This window comes from Mya arenaria, chromosome 10 (assembly GCF_026914265.1).
Source record: "Mya arenaria isolate MELC-2E11 chromosome 10, ASM2691426v1".
NCBI lineage: Eukaryota > Metazoa > Mollusca > Bivalvia > Myida > Myidae > Mya > Mya arenaria.
Genome location: NC_069131.1, coordinates 47,291,762 through 47,319,702, shown reverse-complemented (window position 1 = coordinate 47,319,702; position 27,941 = coordinate 47,291,762). Strand labels below are relative to the sequence as shown.

The 27,941-nt window shown below is 34.8% G+C and overlaps 1 protein-coding gene and 1 long non-coding RNA gene across 6 annotated transcripts; one reads left to right on the top strand and one right to left on the bottom strand.

Moving 5' to 3' along the window:
* Positions 1-150: 150 nt before the first annotated feature.
* LOC128206056 (uncharacterized) lies at positions 151-27,646 on the bottom strand. Of its 4 annotated transcripts, none has more exons than XR_008256375.1 (13): positions 27,217-27,646; positions 26,315-26,656; positions 25,764-25,901; positions 25,386-25,436; positions 25,114-25,153; positions 24,505-24,989; positions 12,869-13,039; positions 11,082-11,417; positions 10,473-10,814; positions 8,438-8,557; positions 3,864-3,914; positions 3,666-3,699; positions 151-3,510 (listed from the first exon to the last, which is right to left on the bottom strand). XR_008256375.1 is itself a non-coding variant. In XM_052908188.1 (8 exons), exons 3-8 carry the CDS (start codon positions 11,302-11,304, stop codon positions 3,414-3,416), a joined length of 867 nt encoding a protein of 288 aa, XP_052764148.1. In that variant the 5' UTR covers positions 11,305-11,417; positions 12,869-13,039; positions 24,505-25,084; the 3' UTR covers positions 151-3,413. The 4 variants fall into 4 exon arrangements, 1 of the variants encoding a protein (XP_052764148.1); XR_008256374.1 differs by lacking the exon at positions 25,114-25,153 and having other exon boundaries at positions 151-1,727; positions 3,410-3,510; XR_008256373.1 differs by lacking the exon at positions 25,114-25,153.
* On the top strand, positions 17,331-22,857 carry LOC128206057 (uncharacterized). Of its 2 annotated transcripts, none has more exons than XR_008256377.1 (4): positions 17,331-18,593; positions 20,398-20,600; positions 21,821-21,960; positions 22,438-22,857. It is a non-coding gene; the product is annotated as an uncharacterized LOC128206057 (long non-coding RNA). The 2 variants fall into 2 exon arrangements; XR_008256376.1 differs by having other exon boundaries at positions 21,754-21,960.
* Positions 27,647-27,941: the final 295 nt, after the last annotated feature.

Sequence of the window (27,941 nt, the reverse complement as noted above, 5' to 3'; positions counted from 1 at the left end):
ATATTTATTTAACTCAATGTCTTTCCTTGATAACCCCACTGTGATAATCTAACATTTAACAAGTCTTCCTATGTCACACAATACTATATTTTATGGACCACAATGGACACAGCTCTTTTTGTGTGATATTATTAACATAGAACAGAACAGAATAGAACATTTATTTCCCAGAAGATCATAGACTGATATGGCCGTATATCATACAAAATCGCGACAAGTAGAAAACATATGTACATGTTCATACAAATATATGCAATTACAGCACATTAATAGCATACCAATAATATAATTTTTAATTGATAATTGCATATTTAACATTATATTGTGTACGAAAATTAATGTATTTTAAACATGCTTCAAAGAAATCGTTTAACACATAGACATTCTATATTAATGAGATAAAATGGTTCAAATGTTCAGAAGTCATACTATTTATAATCCTGAAGTAACTTGTCTTTAATTCAGACTAACAATTTTGTTGTTGTTTTTTAAATATGCAAATACGACAAATACCTGCTACGCAGTGTTTATACGAGAGTAATGCACATTACATACAGTCGAACCCCGATGGCTCGGACTCCCTGGGACCTGCGAAAATATTTCGAGCATCGAAAATTCGAGCCAAGCGGGAGTGTTTACCTTTAGTATTAAGGAATCGGTCCTTTACATCTAGTTCGAGCCAACAAGGGATTCGAGCAAAGCGATTACGAGCCAACGGGGTTTGACTGTATAACATAAGGAAGAATGTTTATTTTCAAAATCTAATAAGCCATACGGCCCATAAGGACACACACAATATATGGAAATATTTACAGTGGTGCATACATATACATACATGATTTAGAGAAGGCACATAATAACTGTTTAAACAGTTCTGAAAAGAAAATAATAACGATACATGTAATACCTATCATAGTAAGTTGTGTCATACTGCAAATACACTACATTTTCTCTATTTCTATAGATCTAGTAAACATTCAAATAAATATACACAATATTAACATTGCGTAATAAATACAACGATGAAAACGCACACTACTCAAATAAAGTAACAAATACAACAAACATAACATATAAAGTTGATTGACACTTAATGATTTATTCTAATTATTATTTCCATCCAGATCCATCCTTCCATCCATCCATGATCAGCTTGATATTTTTAATGTGTTTCATTTCCTGGATTTAATTACAAAATTTAAAAGGAATTTATTGCCAAATAACAATTTTATTTAAACTTGAATTGCACTATAACCCCATTTCAGCATTATTGATTAAAACGAAATCACCCAAGCAACCAGAAAAAATCTTGTATTCATTTTTTTTCAACATTTTGGTATAATTTGGTATCAGAGTAACAAACACTATATAAACTTTCAGATTAATACAGTATTGATCACATGTTCAACAAATATAATCAAACTGTACTGAAACAGCCCTCTTTGGTCATCACTAGCTTGTTCATCGTTAGATGCGAATCGGGGATCTCATATTTCTATCGGAGGTAAATTTCGGCAATATCTGTCCCTAAAAATATAAAGCTATTGTTTTTGTTGAACAAGTACTATTTTCCTACTGCTTCTTTTATTTTGGGCAATTCTAATTCGAAACTGTGCTAGAATTTCAAATCTGTCCCTTAGCTTCAAACCTGTTGTCTGCTAGCCGGTGTTAATCACTCTCCTACTCAGTGTTCTCCATTGACAAGTAGAATAGATCTCTGCATATGCCTGGAATTCAGTTATAAATACTATCTAAATGCGTTTTCTTCCCTCTCTTTTTTTGGTAATTTTGACCAAATTTCAACTATTCAAATTTTTATACATACAATTAAAATACATTATTTACAAATAATTTACATTTTATTTACCGAAATAATATTTTATGGTGCGTGCTCAAACACCTTAGCGATGAATAAAGGAATGTTTATGCATAGACCAGAGTTTTCCCAACACAATATCATATGTGAGGTTGAAATGATTCCAAATGCCTACCACTCTAGCATAATGGTAATAACCACGATAATTTCAAGCGAACGTGTCAATGCTAAGAACATGAGTCATCAGAAAGTATTAAGCGATGCATGCTCAACATTTCTTTCCGTTAATGTCACCTTAGTCGAATTTTCAGGTTCTATTTTTGGCTACTCAGGTTAAAACCTCCAGCGATCTAATTAACTCATAGTGTAGGCCTCGTGGCCTAATTCATCCCTACACTTTTCATTATTGTCCTCTTAGTCGAATTTTGGGGTTAGGTCGTCCGCATGGGATTTTAAACATTTATCATATATATTAATAATGGTTATCCGCCAGACAATGCAAAATTTGTGGCATTGCGATTTCGATACTATGAATAAAGATTACTTAGTTGGTATGGTCCCGTTGCCCCTGTTTTGTACGATGTGAAATTGGCCTTTCACATCAAAATGATTGCATTGGTGGGCTGCTTATGAAAAAACATATCGTAAGCAAAATTTTACCGATTAAGCTAAAACAGTAAAATCTCCTTTTTTCTCACCCCTATTTATATTCCTATAAACAACTAGAAAGCATGCAACGATAAACTAAAGTAGTATACAGTAAATATATATTACTATATTCATAGTTAAAATGTAGTAGCTAGCTGTTAGCATCATAGCAGCTAGCTGCTGTTGCGGCTGGCAGCTTGCTGCGATGCTGCTAACTTCACGCACATTCAAAGACCTATGAACTTTTCATCAAGAAGAGGTCCCATCTTGGTCGCAATGTTGGTGTGACCTGGGCTTAACTGTCAGCATCTTAATACGACGTAGCAATTAATTTAACAATTCCGATGCCATTTAAGGATAATTTCGTAAGGCAACATATAAGGATGATGGAAATGGTTCAGAGCTTTGTTGTTATAGAATTTCGCGCTATTGACTGCAATATGGCTTGACCCCACCGTGAGTCAATACTTTGAGTGTACTTCAATGTCTTAAGGGATTCCATGTGATATCGAGCTTCCCCTTAAGTCATTTGACTAAATGTACAACATGTTAAGCGTTTACTATATGTCTTATTATGATCAGTTCAAGTTCGAAATCAGTAGCGCGCGAATATGAAAAAAGTGCAATGACACAGCAGTTAATGACAGAAAATAATGAAAAGCTTATAGTTATAAATATAAGTTTGCAATAAACAAAGATCATTAAGTAACAATGAAATGCCAATTTCTTGTTTATGGTAAACAATGCAATCGGCAACTTCAAACATAACTTGAACAATTTGGCAGAAAATAATATATAGTTCCTCGATTTACCAAATCTTCCCCAGGCTGGTTATTTAGTGTCAACAGTTTGTTAATACAGTTTCATGTTAACACGTAGTAAAACTGCACAATCATCATTTGGTTACAGCAAACTTTGAAAAACAAAAAATGTATAACATATCACATGTCTAAGAAGCTTCCGTCGCCTGTATGGGTTCGTAAACCTCGCTCGGCATGGTGTTTTCATACACCTTTAACGTGGTGTAGCTGCTTTCTGCGATGGCCCTTAAACCAATAGCATTAAGTTATGTTCATGTCTAGTTCCGGACTGCTATTATGATGGAAATCGGGAAAATCAATCAATAAATTATCATAGTAGTCGATACTTCAATGCAACAATTTAACAATTTAAATTCATAAAGATTTATGACAATACTTACTTCGATTCGGTACCGTTATTGTCATTTTTCTTGTCTGAAAAATATATTTTATCAAAACAATTTAATATGCATTAATATTTAATCATTTTTTAAACCAGAAGAAGAAAGTACGTAGAGAAAATTAAAAGCAAACGCATTTTGTTACAGAAGCTACGTGTTTTGGAAAAAGAAATTTTCAACACCAAACAAAATGAATACCGTGTGCTCGATTGGCGTATCCTGAATTCTGTCCATTCTCTTGAGGATTGGCTGAAAAATACTTGTACATCTGAGCAAACATTTGTAACCCAGCTAAAATCGTGTAAATCACTTCAAATGCAAATTTTCTTACATATAAATGTACTTACATAGCTTAAAGACTTTTAAAGTTTTAGGCAATTGATCAAAATCCCATATTCATCCAAAAACAATACCGAATATTTTTTTATGTTTATTTAACAAATCTGTAGGAAATTATGTAATAACCTTTGCAAGACGAGAAAAACGAAAATAATTAAAGAAGCCAATTAACACAGAGTACATGAAATGATCACATGTATCTCAAAAGAAACGGTAAAAAGTCAAAGGGAGGCTAAACTGGTACTTTTCTGTTAAAATGACATGATATCGTTAAAGAATAAGACATTAGTGAACTTAAATAGTCGTATGCCATCGTTAATGATTACGACATGTACCATAACGTAGTCGTATGTTATCGTTAATTATTACGACATGTACCATGAAGTGGTCGTATGCCATCGTTAATGATTACGACATGTACCATAACGTAGTCGTATGTTATCGTTAATTATTACGACATGTACTATTAAGTGGTCGTATGACATCGTTAATGATTACGACATGTACCATAACGTAGTCGTATGTTATCGTTAATTATTACGACATGTACTATGAAGTGGTCGTATGACATCGTTAATGATTACGACATGTACCATAACGTAGTCGTATGTTATCGTTAATGATTACGACATGTACTATGAAGTGGTCGTATGACATCGTTAATGATTACGACATGTACCATAACGTAGTCGTATGCCATCGTTAATGATTACGACATGTACCATGAAGTGGTCGTATGCCATCGTTTATGATAGAGACAAGTAACATGAAGTAGTCGTTTGCCATCGTTTATGATACAGACAAGTAAAATGAAGCAGTCGCATGCCATCGTTAATGAATAAGACAAGTAACATGAAGTAGTCGTATGCCATCGTTTATGATACAGACTAGTAACATGAAGTGGTCGTATGCCATCGTTTATGATAAAGACATGTACCATGAAGTAGTCGTATGCCACCGTTTATGAATAAGAAAAGAAGCATGAAGTAGTCGCATGTCATTGTTCATGATACAGACAAGTCGCATGAAGTAGTATGCCATCGTTTATGAATAAGACAAGTACCATGAAGTAGTCGTATGCCATCGTTTATGAATAAGACAAGTAACATGAAGTAGTCGTATGCCATCGTTTATGAAACACGCAAGTAACATGAAGTAGTCGTATGTCATCGTTTATGAATAAGACAAGTTACATGAAGTAGTCGTATGTCATCGTTTATGATATAGACAAGTAACATGAAGTAGTTGTATGCCATCGTTTATGAATAAGACAAGTAACATGGAGTGGTCATATGCCATCGTTAATGATTACGACATGAACCATAACGTAGTCGTATGTTATCGTTAATTATTACGACATGTACTATTAAGTGGTCGTATGACATCGTTAATGATTACGACATGTACCATAACGTAGTCGTATGTTATCGTTAATGATTACGACATGTACAATGAAGTGGTCGTATGCCATTGTTTATGATAGAGACAAGTAACATGAAGTAGTCGTTTGCCATCGTTTATGATACAGACAAGTAAAATGAAGTAGTCGCATGCCATCGTTAATGAATAAGACAAGTAACATGAAGTAGTCGTATGCCATCGTTTATGATACAGACTAGTAACATGAAGTAGTCGTATGCCATCGTTTATGATAAAGACATGTACCATGAAGTAGTCGTATGCCACCGTTTATGAATAAGAAAAGAAGCATGAAGTAGTCGCATGTCATTGTTCATGATACAGACAAGTCGCATGAAGTAGTCGTATGCCATCGTTTATGATACATATAAGTAGCATGAAGTAGTTGTATGTCATCGTTAATGAATAAGACAAGTAACATTAAGTAGTCGTATGCCATCGTTTATGAATAAGACAAGTACCATGAAGTAGTCGTATGTCATCGTTTATGAATAAGACAAGTTACATGAAGTAGTCGTATGTCATCGTTTATGATATAGACAAGTACCATGAAGTAGTCGTATGTCATCGTTTATGATACAGACAAGTACCATGTATAAGACAAGTACCATGAAGTTGTCGTATGTCATCGTTTATGAATAAGACAATTAACATGAAGTAGTCGCATGCCATCGTTTATTATACAGACAAGTACCATGAAGTAGTCGTATGTCATCGTTTATGAATAAGACAAGTAACATGAAGTAGTCGTATATTATCATTCATGATACAGACAAGTTGCATGAAGTAGCCGTATGCCATCGTTTATGAATAATACTAGTACAATGAAGTAGTCGTATGTCATCGTTTATGATACAGACAAGTAACATGAAGTAGTCGTACGTCATCGTTTATGAATAAGAAAAGTAACATGAAGTAGTCGTATGCAGCCGTTTATGAATAAGACAAGTTACATGAAGTAGCCGTATGCCATCGTTTATGAATAAGACAAGTAACATGAAGTAGTCGCATGCCATCGTTTATGAATAAGACAAGTAACATGAAGTAGTCGTACGCCATCGTTTTTGAATAAGACAAATAACATGAAGTAGTCGTATGCCATCGTTTATGAATAAGACAACTACCATGAAGTAGTCGTATGTCATCGTTAATGAATAATACTAGTACCATGAAGTTGTCGTATGTCATCGTTTATGAATAAGATAAGTAACATGAAGTAGTCGTATGCCATCGTTTATGAATAAGACAAGTAACATAATGTAGTCGTATGCCATCGTTTATGAATAAGACAAGTACCATGAAGTAGTCGTATGCCATCGTTTATGATACCGACAAGTAACATGAAGTAGTCGTATGCCATCGTTTATGAATAAGAGAAGTAGCATGGAGTATCCGTATGCCATCTTTTATTATACACGCAAGTAACATGAAGTAGTCGCATGCCTTCGTTTATGAATAAGACAAGTAACATGAAGTAGTCGTATGCCATCGTTTATGATACAGACAAGTGACATGAAGTATTCGTATGCCATCGTTTATGATACAGACAAGTAATATGAAGTAGTCGTATGCCATCGTTTATGATACAGACAAGTAATATGAAGTAGTCGTATGCCATCGTCTATGATACAGACAAGTAATATGAAGTAGTCGTATGCCATCGTTTATGAATAAGAGAAGTAGCATGAAGTAGTCGTATGACATCGTTTATAAATAAGACAAGTAACATGAAGTAGTCGCATGACATCGTTTATAAATAAGACAAGGAATATGAAGTAGTCGTATGCCACCGCTTATGAATAAGACAAGTAACATGAAGTAGTCGTATGTCATCGTTTATGATACACGCAAGTAACATGAAGTAGTCGTATGCCATCGTTTATGAATAAGACGAGTAACATGAAGTAGTCGTATGCCATCGTTTATGAGTAAGACAAGTAACATGAAGTAGTTGTATGCCATCGTTTAGGAATAAGACAAGTAACATGGAGTAGTCGTAAGCCATCGATTATGATACACGCAAGTAACATGAAGTAGTGGTATGCCATCGTTTATGAATGAGACAAGTAACATGAAGTAGTCGTATGCCATCGTTTATGAATAAGACAAGTAGCATGGAGTAGTCGTATGCCATCGTTTATGATACAAGCAGGTGACATGAAGTAATCGTATGCCATCGTTTATGAATAAGACAAGTAACATGAAGTAATCGCATGCCATCGTTTATGAATTAGAGAAGTAACATGAAGGAGTCGTATGCCATCGTATATGATACACGCAAGTAACATGAAGTAGTCGTATGCCATCGTTTATGAATAAGACCATTAACATAAAGTAGTCGTATGCCACCGTTTATGAATCAGACAAGTAACATGAAGTAGTCGCATGCCGTCGTTTATGATACAGGCAAGTTACATGAAGTAGTCGTATGCCATCGTATAAGTATCTATCATGTGTTCCCGTTCCGGATAGAAAAATCCGACCCGAGGGCACCTGCGTTGCCAGGTAACGAGGCTTTTTTTCTAGCATCCCTTAAATTACATGTTTGTGAAGAAAATACATAAGAAAGCGCGTTTTTGTACATTTTACCAAAAAGCGCGTGCGATGATATTTACTGACGTCATGACGCGCATTAATTTGTATTCACTGCATACGTCAATAAGTTCCTTCGTTATCACGTCTTTTAAAGGTTATTTTGTTTTGTTTTTAAGGAATATTTTTGTAAAATTAATGTTAATGGAACTCATCTATTGAAATCTCATAGCTATGGTTACATTAAGTGTTTAATAAAAAAAATTGAAAGTATTACGTCACAGCGCGTGACTCATCTGGCATGGGGGGATGCCAGATGGAGTTTTCCAGCACGGCTGAATTTACCGGAAATGCCTATCCGGTGTGCTGGAATTAATGATAAAGACAAGTTACGTAAAATAATCGTATGCCATTTTTCATGATAGAGACATATACAAATAATTAGGCGCAAGCCGTATTTTAAGATATGATATATTTCTAACCTTTTAATGAACGAATTTTCTTGATCATACAATATCCAACAATTAAAAACACAAATGATGTTCCAATGACAGACGAAAGCCCAATGGCAGCCTTCGCTAAAGTCGAATCATCATTTCTTTCTGAAAGAAAAAAGTAAATCATAAAAGAAAAAAATGGTTGTGCGCACCGTAACTTGTAGTCGGGTTAAACATTCACGTATATTTGCCTCGATGATGATACACACGAATTAATCATTATTTGTATTATATATTTTAACGTGTATTATAAAATTCATAACCTTACCTAAATGATTGAATGGTAAGCGTAAGGTTCAAATTTAAAAAACAACAACACAAATATACACATGCGCATTTTACCAATGAAAGTCATATAGAAAACATTAGATACACCGACAGCTTGAATTGGAAGTTCTCATTGTATTTGATAAATGGAAAAAAATAATAACTTAATTGTTATCAGTTTTCTTTTTTTAATATCTGAAAATTATATTTTATGATCAATCTCGATATTTATTTCTGATTTTCTTGTTATGTCATTCTGAAAATTAACAAGAGGGCTAATATGGGTCTATATTGCTCACCTGATTGGACAAAGGTAGTTGTGGCTTCCATAACTTTAATGTCGATATTTATTTATTTTTATGTTTACTACACATTAGTCCTGGCTTCCATAACTTTAAAGTTGATATATTTGTTTTTATGTTAACTACACATAAGTTCTGGCTTCCATAACTTTAATGTTGATTTGTTTTGATGTTTACTACACATAAGTTCTGGCTTCCATAACTTTAATGTTGATTTGTTTTGATGTTCACTACACATTAGTTCTGGCTTCCATAACTTTAATGTTGATTTGTTTTGATGTTTACTACACATTAGTTCTGGCTTCCATAACTTCAATGTTGATTTGTTTTGATGTTCACTACACATTAGTTCTAAAGATATTGATCGGACAGGTTATCCGTATGCGGCATAGACTGCGCTATGTTTCATTTAAAATGGTGAAGAAATAGTGGAGTTATCTTTGTTTAAAGTCTTCATTCGAAGTAAAATATCACCTTCCCATGTAGCATTTGTGACGCAATGTATCATGTGGTACACACCCACTGATATATAATACGTCACGTTCTTTAAACATGCTTTTAAAAACATAAAAAATATGTCTTCGGTTTAAAAGGGCCATAACTCTTACACTTCACGTATTTAAGTTTGAGTTGTCACAAAACATGTTATAATAAATATTCATTACATATAAATAATGTATATTAAATGTATTATTTTATTGTTTGACAATAATTTATGGTATTATTTTCACTTTATGAACTTATTCACAATAACAATTCCATAAGAAGAATTGTTTTTCATGAATCACAATGGGAGGAAGGAATATACATGTATAATCAGATCAATGGTTACTGAAGAGAAGTTTTACAAAGTTTTCCATACAGACACATATTGAAAACTAGCCCCTCCCCTGGCGGCCTTGATCTTTTTATGAATCAACATGGGGTGAAGTAATTTAATAGAGGGTTATCTAATGACACTTTCTGTGAAATTATTTTAAATAGGTCCAGCGGATTCTGAGGAAAATATTTTCAAAGTTTTCTATAAAGACATATATCGTGAAAAGAAGCCCCGCCTCCTGGCGACCATGTTTTTATACGAATACACATGAGGTGAAGGAATTTGATACAGTGTCACCTAATGAGCATTTCTGTGAAATTATTATGGAATCGGGTCAGCGGTTTTTGAGATGGTTTTTCCTTTTGGTTGCCATGACAACCAGAGTTCTGCATGGAACCACTTTTATTGAAGGAGTTTGGAAGAGGACAACCCAAAGAAAATTCCTGCAAAGTTGAATTCGCGCCAGCGGAGTAGAAGTTGTTGAAGGAAAATGTCGAAAACGGACGACGGACAATAACCCTATCACAAGCTCAAGCTTAGCACTTTGTGCTCAGGTCAGCTTAAATCTTACAAGTGAGATGACGCTGAACATATCATCAATTTAGCATGGCTTTGTTAGCTTTATACTAACCCGTTATTCGAGCATGCTTATGGACATGAATTGCAACTTGACGTCTCGAGGTCAACGTCCTCACAGAGTTGTTGGCAGTGCAATAAACGTATGTCCAATCCTCTGCGATGCTGAAGGCCAGTGATAACCAACTTCTGGAAACGATTGTCTTATTATTTAACTTCGTAATCGATGAACCATTTGCGATTAGAACAACCTCACTTCCATTGGTTATTTTGTACCACGTGATCGTCGACGCGGGTAATCCAGGTGACGTCACACATTCGAAAAGACATTTCTCCTTTTCGTAAGCAGTGACAGATGCCGTTCGTGGCTGCGTTATCTCGACAGAAGATGAAGGTACTTCAAAGTAAAAATATACAAATATATCTTATCCAACAAATGACAGTGCAGTCAAAGCAGACGAATATAATGTACTTTTGTACGTTTTGCCTTAACCCAATTGCAGTTAAAATATGGACGACCTTACAAGTTACATTATATACCATACACTCGTTCACATAAAACGTAAGTACGGTATGTTTTGAAAAAAATAACAAATACAGTTCTCCTAAAGTACAGGTTAGATTAACTAGACAATTTCCAGACCAAATATATTTTAAAACGTACGCAATACAGTGATCAGTATAAACTTGCTGTACAGCCAGTTGACATTGTTGTTGGTGGCCTTGCAGTAGACGGAAGTTCCGATATGCGCAGCGACTGCTTTGAATGTAACGTTACTCTTTGTTGCTATTGTGTTATCCTTGTGTGTAATTGTTTCATTGTTATTTTCAGGTATTACGACATCATCACTGACGTCATTCGGTGTTCCATTGTCGTGGAGCCACATGATTTGTCCAGCCGGAATCCCTCCGTGGCACACACATTGCAAACGCGCACTTTTATTTTCAGGTACAGCTAGATACGAGTCTTCAGTTAAAAGAGTTATGTTGGAAATAGGAACTGAAATGCGAAAAGTCAAAAGTTGTTTCATTAATTCACAAACGGGTCTTTAATTGAAAGAGTTATGTTGGAAATTGCAACTGGAATGAATAAGAAAACGTTGTTTCATGAAGTCAATATTTGCTGTTCAGTTACCAGATTTAGAACTATCAATTAAGAATCAAGTCGACGTATAATGTAAACAGGAAAATGTGACGTATAACGTATAATGTTAACAGGAAGATGCATTGATGAAACTAGGTTTTTTTTGTCACCCTTGTACTGAAAATGTGCTCAGCGTAAATCTTTAAATATGTTTCAGGATGAGAACAATTTGGTTTTCAAAAGCAAAGACAATAAACGTAATTTCCTTTATTTCTTTTTTTATAAAATACACATCATAGAAAGTGAAAAACAACAACTCAGTTTTGTTCCCTACATATTTCACGTTGAATGCCACAACCTACAAGTACTTTTAAATTGCAAAAGTCTAGTTAATGAAACGTCACAGCCATGGGAGAATTTTGTAGCAATACTTTAGTAATAGTTTGTATTTAATTATATTTAAAATTAATTTTATCAGACAAACCATTGACGAGCACTTGTACATCGTTGTTTAATCGAAAACGAACGTCTCCATGGCAATGCCAACGATCACCATGGTTCAGCCTTGTAACGTTGTTAATGGTCAATGTATATTGCCGATACGGTAAACAACTGATGTTATATCAGTTGATCAGTTGATCAGTTGATCGATATGAAATCACTTCAGTTCATTGTTTCGTATCCACTCGTATATATTAAAAATGAGACGATCGTAAAACATATCAGTTTCAACGGTTCAAACTCATTAACCTCTGCACCAGACATCCGTAGTATAAATGCTTGGCCTTCTATGCTTGAAACGCAGGTAAACAGTAGCAATGATATTGATGAACTCATATTTTACCGACTATTGAATACATTTTTCTATCACAAGGACTCTTAATGTTGTTCAAACAAGCGTTATGTAAATTATACTCGTATCGTGTTAAATAAATAACAAACATAAACTAATCCTGGTTCACAAATAAGTAAGGCATTTCAAAATTACTTTCAAAACGTACCGAAACTTTAATCAATGTCTTTTTGATGTACAGCAACAACCGAATATATGTTTTCAAGAAAAAAAATCATTGTGTTTTAAAAGGCAAAACAAACGCCATTGCATAATTATTCTCCCTTACTACTATGGTGGCAATTGGGGCCAATTTTACATGTTGTAATTATTTATTTTTTCTTAATTTCGATATAAAACACACACCAAAGTAAGTTGAAAACAACAACTCAGATTTGTACTTAACTCATTTCGATTTTAGTGCGATTACATATTAGTGAGTTTAAGTTTGTAGAAACCTTTTTAAAGAAGGTGTTAAATATTTAAGGAATAGTTTGTGTTTTATTGAATATCAGAGTATCTGTATCAAACAAACCTTTGACGAGCACTTGTACATCGTTGCTTTGAAAATAATTGTCTCCACGGCAATGCCAACGATCTCCATGATTGAACCGTGTTACGTTGTTGATGGTCAAATTATATTGTCGATACGGTAAACAACTGATGTTATAGTGCACCGACTCTTTCTGATGAGAACAGTATCGATCTGAAATCCATTCAGTTTTATTGTTTCGGATCCAGACTATTTCATGGACTCTAAAAAATGGTTGGTTCGTATCACACATCAGTGCCAACGGCTCAAACTCATTGACCTCTGCTTTAGACTTTCGTAGTATAGATATCTGTCCTTCTATGCTTGAGAAGCAGAGAAACAGTACCAATAATAATGCACACATATTGTATCAAATATTGATTATAAATCCGATATAAACATTCAATTATCAAGCATAAAACTATTCATGCATTCGTTTTTTTAAATAATTATTTGATGCTCAACTTTCTGTATTTACTTCCTACTTCAGTCACGCGTTAAATTGAAAACTTTCTCATTTGTCAGAGTGGAAGACGCACTTACACACACTTGATAACTATATGTCTTAAGTTTGCTATCTTTTTACAAAATCGGTAGAAGAAATTACATAGAGGGTGATTCTTGATTCAGTGTAAGATAGTGATTTATAATATGGTTTTCGATGGTTTATAGAGATTTATCAGTGAAATAAAAATGACATTTCACTGGTTCAAGTAGAGAAATAATATTTTGATATTTTTCACTGTTTTGAAAAATTTACCCGCTCTCACTTTCAAATCAAACGCGAACGTGGACTTGGAAACAAATTCAACTCCGTCATTTCTGAAATGACGTTACGGTTGCTTACAATTTGGCGCGGGCGCTTTTCTAAAATCTCATTGAATCTGTGATATAAGTGGATGCATAAAATCTATTTTTAAAGTAAATAATGCACACCCTGATCAATTTATTTTTTATATAGGACATAATACATTTCAGATAATAAGACGCTTGTCGGTATTGATACGACTACATTGATCACATACACTTACTGATAACATATATAAAGGGTCAAATTAGTCTAGAACGAAACCTGCGTAAGCATACGCATGTGCTAGGACGCTTATTGTGTGTTTCTCTGTACCATTATGCAACAAATATACAATTAACTCCTGCTTCATCCGTGTTATACGTATACCCTTGCACAGTTCTTGGACCAACGCCGATAGACGCACCTCATTTGCATCACCGGCGCTAGACACACATCTCTTGAACAACCACTGCAAGACGCACATCTCTTGAACCACCACAGCAAGACGCACATCTCTCGCACCACCACTGCAAGTCACACATCTATTACACCACCATTGCAAGACACACACCACTTCCACCATCACTACAAGACGCACATCTCTTAAATCACCACTGCAAGACGCACATCTCTTGCACCACCACTGCAAGACGCACATCCCTTGCACCACCACTACACCACGCACATGTCTTGCACAACCACTGCACCACGCACATCTCTCACACAACCACTGCAAGACGCACATCTCTCGCACCACCACTGCAAGTCTCACATCTCTTACATCACCACTGCAAGACGCACATTTCTTACACCACCACTGCAAGACACACATCTCTCGCACCACAACTGCCAGACACCCTTCTTTCGCACCACCACTGCAAAACGCACATCTCTCGCACCATCACTGCAGGACACACATCTCTTGCACCACCACTGCAAGACGCACATCTTTAACACTACCACTGCAAGACGCACATCTCTTGCACCACCACTGCAAGACGCACATCTCTCGCACCACCGCTGCAAGACGCACATGTCCTACACCACCACTGCAAGACACACATCTCTCGCACCACAACTGCCGGACACCCTTCTCTCGCACCACCACTGCAAGACGCACATCTCTCGCACCACCACTGCACCACGCACATCTCTTACACCACTACTGCAAGACGCACATCACTCGCACAACCACTTCAAGACGCATAACCATCGCACCACCACTGCACCACGCTCATCTTTTACACCACCACTGCAAGATGCACATCTCTTGCACCACCACTGCAAGACGCACATGTCTTGCACCACCACTGCACCACGCACATCTCTCGCACCACCACTACAAAACACACATCTCTTGCACCATCCATGCACCAGGCACATCTCTCACATCACCTTTGCAATATTCACATCTCTCGCACCACAAATGCAAGACGCACATCTATTGCACCACCGGCGCTACACGCACATCTCTTGCACCACCGGCGCTACCCAATTCTCTTGCACCATCGGCGCTTCACGGACATCTTTTTCACCACTGGCGCTATACACACATTTCTTGCATCACTGGCGCTAGCGTTACATCAAGTTGTTCGTCGTCCGTTTTTTGAGGAGCGAGTCTATTTCGACAAAAACAAAGGTGTTTTTTTCTCATGAATGACTATTATCACTTACCTTTTTGTCAAAATAGACTCACCTCAATATCGAAAGACACACACTCATTCTTATGCTTGCATCAGGTATTACAGTTACACCTTGAGTCTGACACTTCATGCAGTCATGGTGTCAGGATATTACTTACGTTTTCGGTTAACGCCCACTAAACGTCATGCTACTCAAATACTGACACCACCTGAAAACTACATATTTAAGAGTCCTAATGGTGTCCTGTTACCCGGCATGCCCTATTCTGTTAATGTTTCTTACGGTCTTCGGGGCAAAACACTATAAATCTTAAAGTGGACCACTTTGTATAGATTGGAATCAACGGTTTGCAAAAGTATTTAAAATATACAAATGCTAACTTAAATACCTCTAATCTACAAAGTAAAAACAATTTATATTTGCGATTTTATTAGTATATCAAACAGTACAATTTTATCAGAGTCGAACTTGTAAAAACTCATTTCTTTATATTCAAGTGCAAGATTAAACACTTTTATTAATTAATTTGAACACAAATGTATTCGTCATTTCATGATCAAAATAGTAATTCAAATAACATATATAAAACTCTAACACATGCGTTTGAATATGAAACACGGCATATATAATATGATCACTACTAATAAACAGTTTTTTTACACATTAAATTAGTATTAAATATTGTTTAAATTAACATTGAGGATGGACAAACAAGCGTAAAGCAAACTATTGAGATTCAATTTGTCACGAAGAGATACAAAATCATCAAATGACAAATATATATATATGTGTATATATTATTTTAATATAATAGAGTTAACTTCTAAGCGCAAGCCTTAACTAAGTAAAAATGGTTACGAAACCTTTAGAAATAAATTTGCACAAATTAAGTTAAATGGAAAAGTTCTTATATTGCATAAGGTCAATGAATTTCATCATGGTAGGCCTAACAAAGTATTTTCATTTCAAATATGTTCTACGTAGATCATCAAATACCTTACAAACATAAAGCAAAGTGAAACTCATCTTCAAAATCACAACTATAACAGTCATATGGTGCAATAGCGTTGATTATGGGAAATTTTATTGTTGCCATAAAGCCCAGTTTCAAAACTTAACTGGTGAGTCGAAAGTCTCAATTTAGTTAAAGGAATTCAATATTTTGAACTAAATTTATCGAGATACCCAGAGCGTTCGAAAGATATTTTAAAAAGTGTAGAAGTACACAAAACGGGGCTGTTAATCATCGCTTTGTACCAAGATTGTTTAAACTGATTAATAAGTCGTTCTGTAAAACCTAATGGAAATATTTCACTTCGACACAGCTAGGTTTAATCCAAACATTTTAAAAACCAGCTGAGTCCAGCAATTATTTTACATTAAAAGCCAAATTGGATTTTCCTTTTGTAGAGTCTGCTTCAAGACCATTATACATTGTGCTGACTATAACATTATCGTTATTGAGTGTTTTACACCAACATTTTATAAAAGTCTTGTACACCTTGCTATAAATAATGAGTATCTACCAAGTTCACCATATACTGACATTGGCGATGTTGACTGTTTTACGTGTAATAATAATTTTCAAAACTTTAGATGAACCCATTCAATCTCTTTATGTGTCCAAACCCCAAATTTCACATCTGTAATTCAAAACTGTTGATACAAATGCGTAAAATAATTGACATATCGTACTAGTTTCTGAGGCTTGTTTGTTAAATTTGAAAGAAGAACATTAAGAGCATAGAAGCCTTTCCCCGCTAGTGTTGATTCAATCAGTATAAAACTTGTTATAGTTAAAAACAGTCCCATCGTAGTTGAAGTTGTCAACAGCTTTTAAGTTATAACCATTATATGACCACTTTTCTGTATTTGTAATAGGACCGTATTTCCTTAACACAACAACCTTACTTTTATCAAGATTAACCCCCACACAATATGAATCTAAGAATTTTAAACTATTTTGCAAGTCTTCGGGGGAATGACCCATTATTACCACGTCTGCAAACAACAAAAGTATAAAGATTCTTTTTCTTAGGTTATACACCGATTAACACTATCCATGGAAAACAAGCCCAGACCTTCTAAAAATAGAGAATATAATATCGGGGACATAATTTCCTCTTACTTTAAGCCTATTGGACATTCAAAGAAGTCAAAAATGTGCTTAAAAACAAATATGACCTACGTTGTAAAGGCAACCAATTTATATAACAAAAGCAACCTATTTATCAATTATTTACCAGTATTAATAAATAATCAATTTTGTAAGTAAAACAAATGTCAGGGCCAACAACACTCGGAGTTCTAATCTTGGGAGATAAATGCCATTATATTTTTCAATGTTGATTACACTAAATACATTCATATTTTCTTCCAACGTCTGCATATTCTGAGCTTCTATCAATTACAGTTTTTAGACTGTCGGCTGCAAGCCGACAGTCTTTAGAGAGCGGTATTTCAGAAACGCGACTAGTCGCCTGACACGACATATTGAACATGAATATATTAATACACACCACCTGCGTAGCAACAGAACTACTTACGTGAATGTGGGGCGTCAAGTACCTGCTTATGTGTATTTAACGCGTTATTGCCTTTTTTATGACAAACATTGCGTGTTACTCTTAGTATAGTTGTACCGTTGCAATTTGGTGAGTTTTATTGAACAAAATAATGAAAAATAATGAAAGTATAGCATTTACATACGAAGTCATTTTACCCTACATCCAATAGTAAGCTACACCACATGTTTGCACCCCGTGTGACGTCACACATATCCCGGCATTCAAGACTGACCCGGCAAACCCCGGCAAAGAACTTATTTTATGAATGAAAGCTATTAAGAAATAAATCATACGCGGTTAAAGAGTTCATGTCATGTAAAATTTTGTGAAATAGCTTTTATGTTTGAAATGATTTTTTTTCAGCAGCAATCGAACTATTGTATTTGTTTGAGTAAATTATTTGGATTATACCTATCACCATGGACCTATAAACCATGCTTTATAGGTCCGTGCTATCACAGTGTGTCAACGTTATGCCTATTGTTATTTTGGACTATAGGGTGTAGTTTTTAAAGTCATACACAATATGGCGGCGATTATGCGGAAATGAAATTGAATGTTACTTCGAACACGTTCTTCTACAAAATAACCGACCTGTATTTAGTGCTATTGCTTTAACATCAATCGAAGCAAAAATGGCATCAATATATGCGTCTAAAAATGTTAAATTTAGATGGAGACAATCCAGAAATGAGCTGCCAGGGAGTGATCGATTTCGGACACGAAGGTACATGTACATTAGTCTGAAATAATAGACGTGTTATACGGGATTCTTCCAATCCCGAACGTCTAAACGGTTTTGTGCAAAAAGCGGGGGTGTTTGAAAAATATTGAAATTGTATTAAGTGAAGTATTTTATGGTTAAAATGGATAATAAAGTAAAGATTTATATTCATATTTTACCATGGAAGTGCAAAGCTATTTTGCAAAAACAAGCATTTAATGCATTAAAACACATTATTCACCTTTTCATTAAAAGGAAAGTTGACTGACACAGACAACGATTATGCCAAGTGGAACAACTTGACCCAATCGTAATAATTCGGCCACCTCCACCATCTTCGTGATAATACAATCGTAACAACTCGGCCTTGGCCGAACAATCTGAACACCTCAGCCAGGGATTGACTATCTCGAAGCTTACCGAAGATGGCGAGTTGTTACAATTGATGGCCGAAATGATCCGATTGTTGTAAAATTGTGAACTGCAGGTCTTGCAGGTGCCCTTCATGTATATATTGTTATGTTTTGACAGAATGAAATGAAGAAAAAACCATCAAACTCATAATTATTTGCTTGATATTACTTTTTGGTTACGGAATTTATATAAAATAACATTATCTGGTAATATTTGTTGTTTTTATGATATGTTATAGATGCAATATGCTTTAACCCGGAATCCTGATCGGAATAACTACCCACTTTTCGTACAAAACAATTTGTACGTGAAGGATTTGCTGTATCAAAAATCTTTAAAAAAATCTGTCAACGTACAATTATTTGGACTAGAAGGTACATCTAGCTGATCTACATCTCTTAGTCTAAATATTTGTACGTTGACGGACTCTATTTACGATTAAAAAAAATGTATATATATATATATATATATGGCAAATCCTTCACTACAACATCTTCATGTTACTTTCAATTCAGAGTTGATTATTCACTAAAATTATTTCGCCTTTTTAATTGTTGCTTAACCTGAAACGTCTCAACCATCCAAAAAGAACATATATATATGCTTCAATAGTCTAAAAAAATAGACGTGTTATATGGGATTCTTCCAATCCCTTACGTCTAATCGGGTTTGTGCAAAACAGGGTGGGGGTTGAAAGATATTGAAATCGTAGTTAGATAAGTATTATATGTTTGAAATAGATATTAAAGGTTTATATTCGTATTTTAGTTATTACCATGTAAGTGCAAAGATTTTTTTTACAAAACAAGCATTTAATGCATTTAAACACAACCATTTTACATCTATGTAAATCTATGCACCGCAGCCTTGCAGGTGATCTTCATGTATAACAGTTTATATCATTATGTTTTGACAGTATGAAATGAAGAAAAACACTCGTCAAACTCATAATAATTCGTCAGCTTTTATTTTTTGTGTACATAACTCATATTTTAGATATATATAATTATCTGACCCGGAATCCCAATCGGAATAGCTACCCACTTTTGGTACAAAAAAAATTGTATGTGAAGGATATGCCATTTCAAAATTTGTAAAAAGATCAGTTAAGTTACTATTATTTGGACTAGTGCTTCAAGTGTTGATTTATTGTCTCTATAAGGTATAATGCACCTGTCAATTGTAAAGCCAAGCTGGGAGCTGCCTAAAAATCAGTTACCCAGTTAGCTCAGTTTGACAGATCTCCATGCAAGTGTTCACATGGTCGTGGGTTCAAGCACCATACCAGTAGCATCTTTTCTCAAAGGTTTACTTTAGAACCCATCATCCAGGAGTAAACAATTATGATTTTTTTATTAAATATTACAGGCCATGTTCTTTTGTAAACTTTCAGATTGAGAAGTGCCTGGATACAAGGCTAGTATTGTTAACATCATCTGATAAAATCAACTGGAACAAAGCTGAAATGGCTGCCTGACCTGACTTAAAAATTATATGGCAGTACATCAGACTAGAAGATTACAAGTATTGAGGTGGACAAAATGAAACCTGAGCCTACCAAAGCTGACATATTGCACAAGAAACACATAAATGCAGGTATTTACTGAGATATTGTAATTATTTTTTGAAACTTCTCATTCATTTAGGAAGTTCAGTTGAAACAGAGTTGGCAAAAAAAATGAACAAAGGTATATACATTTTGAATTCTAATTCAAATGAGAACTTTACTGGCCAGCACAGAATGGTAAAATGCTAGTCTACCAATATAAATGTGCCTGGTTCGAATCAGTAAAGCTGATGAATGTACTGGTTGTGTAGCCAGGATGTGAGTAGGTCTGCACTTGGCTGATAATGCATATCATATGTTTAAGCTGCACTCTCACAGATTGTCTGTTTTACCAACTCTTTTTTTATTTCTTGGTCTTGTAATGAATTTCTGAACACTGGACATAACAGACAACTGGAAAAAGGGGATCGCTGCTTTCTTATATTAATTCAGTCAAAAAAGACAACTGAAAATATTGGAACGCTGTTTTCTTATTTTAATACAGTCAAAAGATGATGTTCTGTGCCAAAAATCTCATTATTAGTAAAGCGTTAGTAATGCTTTTAACCATAAAACCAATAGTTACAAATGTAAATATAAAAAACATGATCTTATCTTTTGTCAGCAGTCTTATTTCATCAGTTTTCATACTGCTTTACATTTTCCAAGCCAAAAAGTAAAAGAAGTTGTCAAAACCTTCAATCTGTGACTGAGAGTGCAGCACTCTTACAGATTGAATGTTTTGACTACTTTATTTATTTTTTGTCTTGGAATGGGCCAATTTATGTGAAAATGCATGTTAACAATTCATATAAGATTGCTGACAATAAATTTGTCAGAAAATGTTTATATTTAAGTTCAAAATGTTTTATGCATTTTTCTTAAACCGTTAATAGTAACGCTTTAAGCCATAAAACCTTTGTTTTCGACCTGAAATATGGAAGTCTGCAATCTAATATTTTGTCAGTAGTCTTTTATCACTGGTTTGCAGATATTTTAGCAAAAAAATAGGTCATTCCAAGACAAAAAATACAAAAGTTGTAAAAACAGTAAATCTGTGAGAGTGCAGCTTTAAATGACTAAATGTTTTGATTTGGCTCAATTTTCATATAAAATCTTATATTTTTGTGGGATCTAAATGGTTTGTTTTTAACAACATTACATGTGCATATGTATATATTTGTTCTTAAATTTGTAATTTAGATTGGAAGATTCATTCTCTGGAGAGTAGAAAAGGGCATGTTACATACTGTTATCACTGCCATGACAGAAACCATATTGAGGAGCTGGTCCACCTGTAGGAAGAATTGTGCTATTGGTTGGAGCAGCACTATTACCCAGCCATACACCAGCACTTAGTTTGTCATAGGGAGCATTTCTGAGCAGTTATGGAGACCACTAACTATGCAGGTATGTCATAATCAAAATCTTGTTTTATATATTGTTTTATAATTTAGCATCTGTTGAGAAGAAATTTATTTCTAGATTGAAGGCACACACTATAGATTGATGCCCAAAAATATATTTCTTATTTTAATGCATTATCATGTCTAACTCATTTGACTTAAATGATCAAAGCAAAAGAAATGCAAATGATTAAATCTGCAGATATACAAATGTAAGCTTTTTTAACTGGGGAAATTGTTGCCACTTATCTATTAATTAAAGAACACATTTATAATTAATAATGTTTAATCTGTACACAAATCATATGCCTTCTTTGTTTTAACCATCAATGTCAGAGTCCAGCATGAAAATGCATTAAATTGAAAAAAATGCATTAATTTATATGAACCCTTTAAAACAAAGACATTTCCTAAATCCAATAAAAAAATAATTGAATATTGATGCAGAGTTCAGTTAGAATATAATGTAACTTTTTTGCAGTTGTTGCAGTGAAACTTGCACCAGTGTGTTTTCTGTGGAGATAAAGAGATAGTGTCCAGCAATGAAGACCCAACTCAAGATCTGACCTTGTAAGGCCAATATGAAATAACTGTGTGGGAAAATGGGAAAAACCTGCAGTCAGGAATGCACGGAAATCATCAAAAGAACAGTGTTAAATTAATCGTGAATAACTTGACATTTATTTTGTTTGACATATTTATTCATGGTGTAGTGAAAACATTCTTTTTTTCTCATGGTTATTTAAATTTAGAATTGATAGGAGGGAACATCACTATGTAGTTTCATGTTCATAGTCAGATCAAAACCCATGTACTTGCCCAAATGAGCATTCGAAAATATCAAAATGGTACTTGTTGTATGTAGTGTAAGTTAATTAACATAATAAACAAAAATATTTAATCAATTTCAATTTATTATGCCCCTTTCAAAGAAGAGGAGTATATTGCTTTGCACATGTTGGCCGCTACGTGCGTCTGTCTGACAGTAGACCAAAGCTTTTCCGGGTGATAACTCTACAATTCCTAGACCTATTGTGAAACTTGACATGAAAGTTTGGTTTAACCAGTAGATGACCCCTTTTGATTTTAGGGGTAATATGGTCAAAGGTCACAGTGACCTTGAACAGGAAGGTGTCAAACCATACATCTGACTGATAAGTTGACAATGCCTGCACCTATGGCCCTCAAACTCAACATGGAGGCTAATTCTGACTATTAGAAGATCCTATTGATTTAAGGGGTCATTGGGTCAAAAGTCAAGGTCACAGTGACCTTGAATGCTAAAAGGTTGTACTAATAATGACTGGACAAAGCCTGCACCCATGGCCCTTGAACAACTTGACTTTGGGGTTGGGCCTGACCAGAAGGTGAGCCCTATTGATTTGTCACAGACCATTGAACGCATAAAGCTTGCCTATGTGACAACTCGACAAAGTCTGCACCCATGGCCTTCAAACTTGAAATTTAGGTTTGGGGTGACCAGCAGATGACCCCTTTGGATTTGGAGGTCAAGGTCACATCTCCAATATTGGTCATTAAAACTATGTCATTTACTTATTCCCTGCTGCTAAGAGGATACATGTTTATCAGCAAATATCAGCCATCATCTGAATATGAGTGAAAACTGTACCAACTACCCTCATACTTTGAATAGCATAATCTTAAAACTGCCTCAAAGGCATCTTTTGTCAATGAAAAACCAGCTGTCATTTCGGTCCATGCATATTTCATTCAATTGTCCAGATATTCTTGACAACATGGCGCTAATTAATGCTGCAGGTTTGAAATTTAAGACATTATTTTTTTTTCTTCAGCACCATGCAGATTTATTAACACTTTTATAATAAAAACAAACTAGAAAACAAATTTTAAAGATATTAGTTTTTTTCATGGTATGATGCCACAGCACCATGCAGATTTGTTTTCACTTTTATATCAAAGAAAGTAACTCGAGCACAAATTTTGTAGATATGTGGACTCTGTTGATAGATGTTCTGGGAGGCATTTTTAGGCTTGAAAGAGCATCATTTTAAAGTTATATTTTTATTATGTCCCTTGAATCTTGGGTATAGTTTGTATTGTATTTGCATTTTAAAGACATTGGCTTCAACAGACCCTAATGAAATGAAGGAATGTAATTGCTTACTGAAACTGTTATAAGCAACGTCATAAATTGAAGCAATTTTAACATAATGAATATGCATTTAACTAATTTAAAGCGGTTCAAAATTAGGAAATTTGAATTAAAAATCTTGTAGGCCATTGGATACATGATTAAGTAGGGCCAATATATTTGTGCTTATTATAATCACATTTATCCTTCTTCATCTACCTTAAAGAGTGTTCATCATTTGTATGAAATCATTTGATCACGTTTCATTTGAAAGAACTTTGCGGTAGCGTTTGCTTGCTTCAGTTACGTCACCGACAGTCTTGCAGCGCTTTCATTCATATATCACATACTGTCCAACCTCATTGGCTAAGAATTCTAGGGACCGTCGAAAATACCTCGAGCCTCGAAAAATTCGAACCAAGCGGGAATTCTTACCTTCATTATAATGAATTGGGTCCTAAATCCCCAGTTCGAGCCACCGATGAATTCGAGCCAAACGCGTTCGAGCCAACGGGGTTCGACTCTATAAGCACATTTGGGCTTCGCTCTTGAATAAAACTGTTACCCATTTGGGCTTAGTTCTTGATTAAAACTATTACCCATTTGGGCTTTGTTCTTGAATAAAACTGTTACCCATTTGGGCTAAGTTCTTGAATAAAACTGTTACCCATTTGGGCTTTGTTCCGGAATAAAACTGAAACTGAGCAAGACTCAATGTTTGTTGTAACAGTTTCATGATGGCACATAGTAAAACTGCTCACTCATCATACGTTAAGAGCGCAGTTGAACAACAAAGGCAATGTATGACAAATTACATTTCTAAGATTCTTCCGCCATGTTGTTATCTTCGCATGGCTCGCTTTGCGTTGTGTTTTCATACACTTGTGACGTGGTGTAGCTGCTGTTTTTCTGTGCTGGCCCTAAAATGAACATCAATAAAAGATTTCCATTTTTTATGTCACGTGAGTAATCGGAAGAAAAGCATCGAAGAAAAGGCATCAATACATTTATAAATATGAACAACAACAAAAGATAAATGGTTACTTCAAATTCACTGTGCTCTTGGTGTTGTCTGTTTGTTGGTCTGAAAACCCCCCACAACAAAACTGTATCAAACAAGTAAGAATAAAAGATTAACAGCAACAACGCATTGTTTTAATCAAGTTGAATATCATTTATTATGTTACACACACTATTTAAACATCACTTTTGGGATGTAATTAACTGTGCATTTATAACAAGGTTTAAATTTTAGAAACCACTAGGAATCATATGCGGAATCAGAAAACATGTACAAAAACTATGCTATTCGTTACCGTTTGCTTGAGTCACGCTTTCTGAGGTATGTACATTCTCTCGTTGATTGGCTGAAATTTACGTTTATATCTAATCTAACGTTTACTAGTATAACCGCGAAAATAATAATGCATTAAAACAAAACAAATTCCATCTATCAAGAGTAACATAAATTGTGCCTCTTTTAAAAGATGCGTGCACGCTAACATTCATAAACTAAAAAGAAGGTTGTATGTAAACCTTTACTGGTATAACTGAATGGCGTTTGTAAAATAACATACACAACTAAACGGACGAAAAAATGAGAATGAAATATAGCAATAATAGAAAACCGACACTAGTTGTAGACTTACATTAATTATCCCACTACATCGTTGATGATAAGGTTTTGTCCCTACCTTTTGACGAACGCAGTTTCTTGATAACAAAATAGCCAACAATTAAAAAGACTAATGTTGTCCCAGTTATAGTCGACAACGTAATCGCAGCCTTTGCTAAGGTAGGATCGTCACGGCTGTTGTCCATTTTCACGTTGTCTGAAAACCAAAAGGTTAATACTGAAAAGTCATTTGTATTCACACTATTTTCATCATGGTACGCCGTTGAGTGTGTGCGGGGGCACATAGCGCGTGCCCTCCCTATCATCGACCAAGTTTACTTTTTATTTCATTATATACGAACAAAGTAATAAAATGCGCACAAAATGCACCATTTCGGACTAAAAAGTGTTAAAGATGTCTTGGGGAAGAACTTACAAACCCCACTGCAAACAAGTTAAACCAAATAAACTCAGTGCTGAGGGAAGGGCGCAAGTCAAAAGATTACGCCCCTAAGTTACGCCATCCTCTAACGTCAAATCCTGGAACCGACCCTGGTATAAAACATAAAACAATCCGCTCTCTGATTAGTATAAGCTGTTTTATAGGTTTATACAATGCTTTACGCCTACCTGTTTCTTTATTATGTTTGTGAACATGAACAGCAGCACGATTTCTCGAAGTTAAAATTCTCGCAGAGTTATTTGCTGTGCAGTACACGAATGTCCAATCGTCTGAAATTCTGAAGTTCAGTGCCAACCAACTTGTTGTTACGATTGTCTTGTCATTCAACTCTCCAATTGAAGAACCGTCTGCGCTTATAATAACTTCACTCCCATTGGTCACCTTGCACCACGTGATAACTGATGCAGGGTATCCAGGTGACGTAACACATTCGAAGTACACTTTGTCTTCTTCAGAAACAGTCACAAACTTAGAGAGTGGCTGCGTCAATTCAACAGACGTTATAGGTACTGAAAAATAGAAAATTTAATAGATTTTTTATTTAGCAAAATGACAAATTATGAGAACAATTATGTGTGATAGGACTGTTGAAGTTGTTCAAACAAGCGTCATGTACATTATACTCGTTTCGTGTTAAATTAATAACAGACGTAAACTCAAGCTGGTTTCCAAATAAGTAAGGCATTTTCAAAATTATTTATAAATTAAGTACACAGAATTTAAATAAATATCTTTTTGCTGTTCAGTCACAACCGAATATACGTTTTCAAGAAAAATAACAATTGCGTTTTCAAAGGCAAAACATAAACGTCATTGCATAATTATTCCTCCTTACTACTATGGTGGCAATTGACGCCAATTATACATGTTGTCAATATTTGTTTTCCTTTATTTCGATATAAAACACACACCAAAGTAACACAGATTTGTGCTTAACACATTTTAATTTGAATGCCATAACATACTAGTAATTTTAAGTTTGTAAAAGTCTTTTTTTAAAGAAGGTGTTAAAGTATTGAAGGAATATTTTGCGTTTTATTCTATTTCAGAGTATTCGTATAAGACAAACCTTTGACGAGCACTTGTACATCGTTGCTTTGAAAATGATTGTCTCCACGGCAATGCCAACGATCACCATGATTGAACCGTGTTACGTTGTTGATGGTCATATCATATTGCTGGTGCGGTAAGCAACTGATGTTATAGTGCACAGACTCTATCTTCTGTTTACACCAATAATGTGTATACAATTCAGATTTATTGTTTCGGATCCAGTCTATTTCATTGAAAAATGAAAAGTCCGTATCACACATCAGTGTCAACGGCTCAAACTCATTGACCTCTGCTTCAGATTTCCGTAGTTCTAATTTTTGTCCTTCTATGCTTGAAAAGCAGAGACATAGTACCAGTAATAATGCACACATATTGTATCAAATATTGAATATAAATCCGATATAAACATTTGTTTCGCAAGCATAAAACTATTCATGCATTCGTTTTCGAAACAGTTACTTGATGCTCAACTAAATGCATTCTAACTTCCTACTTCCTACTACAGTCACGGGTTAGATTAAAAACATTCTCAATTGTCAGAGTGGAAGACGCACTAACACACACTTGATAACTATATGTCTTTCGTTTGCTATCTTTTTACAAAATCTGTGGAAGAAACTACATAGAGGATGATTGTTTGTTTTAATGTAAGATCATGATTTATTACATTACTTTCGGTGGTTTATAAAAAAGTTATCATTGAAACAAAAATGATATTTCACTGTTTCAAATACACATGAA